The 7,038-nt window shown below is 51.6% G+C and overlaps 1 protein-coding gene across 1 annotated transcript in view; it reads left to right on the top strand.

Annotated features, from left to right (window-relative positions):
* DHX30 (DExH-box helicase 30) overlaps window positions 1-7,038 on the top strand; it is a 30,879-nt gene that overhangs the window by 3,717 nt on the left and 20,124 nt on the right. Inside the window, exon 2 of the mRNA XM_010712218.3 lies at window positions 4,144-4,274. Within this exon, the coding sequence (XP_010710520.1) occupies window positions 4,144-4,274 (131 nt within the window). The remainder of the gene's footprint in view (window positions 1-4,143; window positions 4,275-7,038) is intronic.

Raw genomic sequence — 7,038 nt, 5'->3', positions numbered from 1 at the left:
CTCCGTCCGTGTGGGGGACTTCCTTCCCTCCTCCCCTCACGGCATCTGTTTGTTATTTTCTAGTTTTCTTTCCGGCGTTTGGGCAGCGCTGTGTGCAGCCCGGCGCTGTGCCTCGTCGTTCTTGAGGGTCCCTTCCAAGCAGGGACGTGCTGTGATGCTTTGCTGGGCAGCTCACTGGGCAGCCTGTGTTAGCGGGGGTTGGATGGGGGCATCTGCAGAGCTCCGTCCTACCCTGTGGTTCTGTGATTCTGTGATTTTGAGTTCTTTGGGTTCGTAGTTCCGTTTGCAGGAGCTGTGCAGAGCTTTATCTGGAAGGTTTTGTGAATGGTTTTAGTTTAAAACCGTTCCTCCGTGTCCTGTCGCTATCAGACCAAGGAAGAAGTCATCCTCCCTCCTGTTTGTAAGCACCAGAAGGCTGCAGGGAAGGCTCCCCAGGCTAAACGCCCTCAGCCAGGCTCCATAGCAGAGATGCTCCATCCCCTGAGCATCTGCGTGGCCTCTTCTGCACCCACTCCAGCAGCTCCACGTTGCTTTGTGTCAGATAAGTGAATAGAACCATCCCCATGGTCTTGCTGTGGATCTGTCCTACCTGCACAGGTACAGGGATGATAAAATTCATTTTAAAAACCTTAGAAGTACATGTGCCGTGCCTTCAACAAGCTGATACCTTGCTAGCTATCAGACTTGATTGCTGTTGTTATAGTCGTGGATACCATTGCCAACATGGAAAAATAAACTGCAATCTGAGGCCAGCTTTAAAAATGGCAGAGTTATATTGGCACTGACACTTGGTCCACTTCCTTGTGAAGTGCTATCACGGGGCACACGGCTTTCTTCTCCGTGTAGACTGTTGATGTACTGGGAGCATCCTTCGCCGAGATGAATATCTTAATGCAGGGCTCCATCCTGACGGGTGCTGTGGGGAACAGTTTGTCCTCGCTGTTCCTTGGTTGCTTCTCCAGGGATGCTTTGTTTGTTGCTTCTTCAGGGAAGAGAATTTGGGGAAACGTAAAAACTGCTGAAATGGGTTTCACGCTCCTCTGTCTTGGCTGGATGAGGTTATAGGGCATTTTATTTGTGCTCCTGATGTACCTGGTGGTGTCTTTGTGTCGGGTCTGTTAAGGGTAACAGAAGGCTTACGTTACACACAGGAGTTGTTTGCTTTTTTTCTTCTTTCAGAGTTACTTGGAGTTACATTGACTTCCACAGTCGAGTTAAGCTCCAGTACTCTCTGACTTAGAGGAACAGAAATTAGTTAATTGGCTTCTTTTGATTTGTCTGTTATCTGAGACAGACTTTTAGCATTCATGGTCTTGGAACTGAGGTTAAAGACATCATGTATGGCTCTGGCTTGGAGCTGGGCATGCAAATCAGCTCTGTTTTGTTCTGGGAGTATTAAGCTACACTCCTTTTAACGGAGCTCCTACCCAAATATCCGTTCTCAGCAGTCAGGATCCCTGAGCTCTGTGGATGAAGGTGCCAAGAAATCCAATCTGTCAGGGGAGGAAATGTTCTGCAAATCCACTGCTGCAGTTTGGGAGTTGTTTCTTTAAAAGCTATGAGCGAGGCATGGCTTCATGCAAAGAAAGATCCTTTCAGCTTCTGATTTCAGGCTGAGGATGGGCTGAGGGCAATCCATCAAACCTCTGAGTGCTGTTGGTGTGTCAGATGGTGCTGCTGAATATGGCATTGTCAGCTGGGGAGAAGACGTTGTGTCTCAGTTGGCAATTCGGGGTCTGATCTGCAAGCCAGAACTGGGCTCTGTTATTTAAAGATCCTGTCCTTTGCATAAGGATGACTTAAATATTTGGTCCTTGCTGAGAAGTCACCTCAGAATCTGAGAGATTGGTTCAGTCCTTAAGTAAATGTGTTGTTTTTTTGGGCCTTTACGAACAATGTACCTCTTCCTCCATCTGTTCCATATCACACAATTCCTCAGGGTACCTTCTTGAAAGGGGAAGCAACCGGAGGCCAAATAATACAGGCTGCTGCTCGAGGTTATTATTTATTTCCCATTCATTAAGTGAATTTAATGGCGCACTTGGGAGTCGTGCTGCTGCTCCTTGCTCCGTGTGTCCCAGGGCTGGAAATCAGGATCGACACGAGGAGGGCTACGATTTTAGTCACTGCTCAGCAGGTGATGCTGCGAGTGCAGCGGTGGCTGTAGGGTACACTTAGAGTGTGCTGCTCTGTGTTTGCTGTGCAACTGCAGGGAATGGGCTGTTAGCATGTTGGCTCTTGCTGTCCCAGGTGGCACTTAGGAGGCGGTTTGGTTTAGGAACTCCGCCCGTCCACAGAGTGAGAAACAGCAGCCTGAGGGCTTTGCTGTCAGTGCCACGCAGCAGTGATGCTGTGGTGACTGTCACCCGTTGAGAGCAGTGGCAGCTGCTGTATGTGCTACAGTGCTGCTGTATGGCAGTGCAGGTGGCAGTTCTGCCGTGTCCGTGTAACGCTGCCCTCTGAGCAGCAGGCTGAAGTGTCCCGGTGTGTGCCGCAGAGTCCAGGTTCCTGCACTGCCTGCTCCTCTTGGCTTCTGGAAACGATCTCCCTGCTGTTCAGCTGCTGCTTGTGCGCTTTGGAGGAAGAAATTTCAAACCTGTCAGCAGCAATGGTTCTTTTTCTGTCCCCTGGATCAGTTTTGTTATTGTTGGGGTGGGTTATGTGAGGAGCACTGTTTTTGTTCTACCTTAACCTGCAGCCTGCCAAGCTCTGGTGCGGTGTAACTCCTTCTCTACAACCCCCATGCTGTCTGTGTTGCTCTGCTTCCCGGTGAGCGCTCGTGCTGCACAGATCCCTGCAGTATTCTCGTGCTGTGCAGCTGCTCTGAGGATGACAGAGCTGTTCAGTGCTTGCTGGAAGCAGTCCCTATGTCTTTGTTATAGTGACTGCAGTCGCTGTTCTCAGGAGGACGTGCTGGTAGCTCTGAGAGTCACGGCTGGCTCATTGCTCCTTCGTGGCTTGGGTGCTCCACCTGCTCTAGCAGCAGGGATGGTTGTGTAGCACTCCATCTGGGGGCTGCTCTCTGTGCTTCTGCTGCCAGTCCCCCTCTCCCTCAGTGAGAGGGAGCAGGTAGTGCAGGAACTTGGACTCTGTGGCCCACGCTGGGACGCTGCTGGCTCTGGTTGGTGATGCTTCAGCCTGCTAGGCAGAGGGCAGCGTTACACGGACACAGCAGAACTGCTGGAGAGTTCCCTGGCGCTGCCACTGGGGCTCTGCAGGTCCGTGCAGCTGATGGCTTGAATTCTGAAGCCAGCAATAACTGTGCTCTGTTCTTCTGGATGAGCTTTCTGGCAGATCAGGGCTGCAACTTAACCATCAACACACGGAGCTGAACCGGATCTCTGAGCAGCGTCGTGCAGAATCACATTTCCAGCCTCTAAGCGAGAGCTTGGGAGCAGAAGGGACTCGAGATGCAGCAGGAAGTCCCATGTGTTATTTCACCTTTTCCATTTGTGATGACTGATCTCATGCGCTATGTGTGTGGTTGAGAGCCCAGCTCTCGCCCTGAGGTGATGCGTGTGCTTCAGGGGGTGGATGCAGATATCAGAGTCTGCTCCAGTTACTGCTCAGTTGGGTTTGGATATCAAAGAGTGACACGCAGAGCCTCTTCTGCCTTCGTAGTGAGGAAACAGCACCTGCTCCCTGCATTGAGCTGGGCTTTGAGTTCTGTGCTGGGATATTTGCATTCAGGATCCATCAGGTGTATTCGGGCTGTTGGTGTTCCTGTTGTCACTGTATTTTGGGTGGGATGGGGAAGCGATCCCATAGCAGTTTGGGGTGGTCTTAGCATCTCTGAAGCACAGAGTTGGGCTGTGTGGGTGCTGCAGGGAGTATTACTGTTATTTTGGAAGGGGGGGGGAACAAAAAACCTGCATTTCAGGAAGAGTATCAGAGGTAAAATATTGTTGGGTGTTGTGGATGTGCAGTGCTGTCTTGTATTTGGCTCTCAGGAGGCATCATCCTGCTGTGCACCATTTTCCCGATGCCTGGAGACGTTGTATGTGGACCACTTAGTACCTGTGCCTGCTGGGCTGTCTGTAAGCTCAGAGAAATGTGTGCTCCGGTGTTACAGCACGCCTCGAACAGGACTGCACGAGGGTTGGAAGTCATTTACATCTCCTGTTGGTTTTTTTTCCCCTCCAGATTCCAGAGACCTGTTAAAGGAATTCCCACAGCCCAAGAACTTGCTCAACAGCGTGATTGGACGGGCCTTGGGCATTTCCCATGCGAGGGACAAACTGGTGTACATCCATACCAACGGGCCCAGAAAAAAGGTAATCCTGCTGTGCTGGGGATGGCAGCTGTGGTGCACAGGAGGGAAAGTGAGCCAGGAACGTTGCTACACCTGGAAGCGAGCCTTTAATAGAGCAAATGGTGTCACTGTTTTAATTCCACATAATAGTTGGAGGATAATCTTTCAGACAGAAGGTTTTCTCCCTCCCCGTACCTCCATTTTCACATGCTTTAGTATACGTAGATGTAAATCCTGTCCCTCCTTCGGAACGTGGAAGGGTGAATTCTTTCCTTGCTGTAAGTGGCTGTTCTCAGCAGGAAGGTACGTGGTCTGCCCTCACACGTGTTGGGCTGTGTAACCCTCTGCCTTAGAAACAGAAAGCAAAGGGCTGTATTTCAGACCTTAGCAGGGATAGATTTTGTTGTTTTTATGTTCTAATAGAAAAAATGCCCAAGAAGGCCTAAAGTGTTTAATTGCAATCAGAAAAGGAGAGTTTGTTTGAAATGGAGGGAGGCTTCTCGTACAGTTAAGGGCAAAGTGAAATCAAGGTTTGTTGTTGTTAAATGAAGGAGAGGAATTCCAGGCAAATGTTTTGCCAAAGAGTTGGAGCCCTCCTTGGATGCAGGGCTCACATCCCACCCTGTGCTGTGAGTGCAGCAGCTGTCCTGAGGGCTCAGCTCCTTCTGCCACACAGCCCCAGCCCTCCCTTTGCAGAGCAGGGAGGCCTTTCCAGCTGAAGTCTAACATCCATTCCAGGATTTCAGTTCAGATAGAGTAACATTTTCCAATAACGTTCTATCTTAACATTTCCCAGGCAGTTTTCATGACCTCATCCTTTCTGAGCATCTCTGTTTCAGGCAGTGCATCAAAATGGGTCCAGAATCATAGAATGGCCTAGGTTGAAAAGGACCAGAATGATCATCTAGTGTCAACCCCCTGCCATGGGTACTTCAGAGTTGCTTTATTACCTGTGGGTGTGTTGCCTGCTTTTCCTCAAGCAGTAGTGCAGTTTGCTAATGTATGTTGTGGGATGCCATAAGCAGTGCCTCGTTGTTTTAATTCGCACAATCGGTTCAAATTTGTGTTAGCACTCAACGTAGGTTGATACTGACCATAACTTCAGATTTCTTTGAAAAAAAATACCACAATAGAAAGCAAGGGGGAACAACCAATAGTGTGGCTCTAGAAGCAAATGAGGGCTGGAGACAAAGCTGAAAAAGTGCAGAGACAGCAGAACAAGTGAGGCAAAGTGGGGAATTGTTGTTTGGAAGAGGACAAGATTTCTTTTTGAGCGCTGAGTATGTTGGCCTTCGTGAGACAGCTCTTTTCTCAGCAGGTCTGCCTCTTCATGCAGAGCCCCTCAGCAAAAATGCAGCAATTTCCTGGGGCAGGCAGCCAGGTGGAGGCTGTTGAGAGGCAGATCCTTATAGGTGGGGTTTTTCCAGCAGACCTGAACACCACCTCAACTGAATCACAGAATGGTTGGGTTGGAAGGGACCTCAAGGATCACAAAGCTCCAACCCCCACCAATGCAGGGCCACCAACCTCCCCATCTCACAGCAGCCCAGGCTGCCCAGGGCCCCATCCAACCTGGCCTTGAACACCTCCAGGGATGGACGGGGATCCACAGCCTCTCTGGGCAGCTGTTCCAGCACCTCCCCACTCTCACACCAAACAACTTCCCCCTGACATCCAACTGAAATCTGCCCTCCCTCACCTTCCAACCATTCCCCTGTCCTGCTGTTATCTCCCCTTTCCAAGAGCTGACTCCCCTCCTGTTTAAGGCTCCCTTGAGGTCCTGCAGGCTGCACTGAGGTCACCCCGCAGCTTCTCTTCTCCAGGCTGAACAAGCCCAGCTCCCTCAGCCTGGCTTTGGAGGGAGCTGCTGCAGCCCCCTGCTCATCTTTGTGGCTCCTCTGGACCCTCTCCAACAGCTCCCTGTCTTTCTTGTACTGGGGGCTCCAGAGCTGGGCACAGTGCTGCAGATGGGGACACATGAGGGCAGAGCAGAGAGGGACAACCACATCCCTGTCCCTGTCCCGGGGGTGACCTTAATTCTCTCTATAACTCCTGCAAGAGGTGGTGTTGAGGTGGGGGTCAGCTTCTGCTCCCAGGTGACAGTGGTAGGACCAGAAGAAATGGCCTCAAGATGTGTCAGGGAAGGCTCAGGATGGATGTCAGGAAATACTTCCCCTGGTGCTGGAAGAGGCTGCCCATGGAGGTGGGAGGTCACTGCCCTTTGACGTCCTGCACTGAGGCACATGGTTTATGAAAATACTGCTGAAAGGTGAACGGTTGGATGGGGTGATATGAGAGGTCTTTTCCAACCCTGGCAGTTAAATGGTTCCACCATTATCCAGAACAAAGCCTCGCACCATTGCCATTCCCACTGCTCAACAACCCAGATGGGCAGTGCCTGCAAGCAGCAGCGTGGTGCTGGGCTGCTTGAGGGGAGCAGGAGGGCAGAGCCTGGGGCTGTGTGGTGCTGGGGCTGCAGCCCACCCCTGTGGGAGCCCCCAAGCCAAGAGAGCACGCTATCACACACAGACACGCAGGGTGAGGCCGAAGGCTGCACAAAATGCTATTCCTGTAAACACACCGTGTTCCGGGCACTGCAGAGAACCAAACTGAGAGCGCCGGGAGGCAGAGCCTCAGCTCTGCACCAAGGGCAGCTCCACCACAGCCCGTTCTCTGCAGCCCCCATCACCCCCACCTCACCAGGCTGTGTGTCCCGGCCCCCATCGCTGCCAGCCCGGCTCGGCTGACGTCCCCATCCTCACGCCCCTCTGCGGGTCTGCAGTCCC

This window comes from Meleagris gallopavo, chromosome 6 (assembly GCF_000146605.3).
Source record: "Meleagris gallopavo isolate NT-WF06-2002-E0010 breed Aviagen turkey brand Nicholas breeding stock chromosome 6, Turkey_5.1, whole genome shotgun sequence".
Classification (NCBI taxonomy): domain Eukaryota; kingdom Metazoa; phylum Chordata; class Aves; order Galliformes; family Phasianidae; genus Meleagris; species Meleagris gallopavo.
This window is presented reverse-complemented; position numbering and strand designations above follow the sequence as displayed.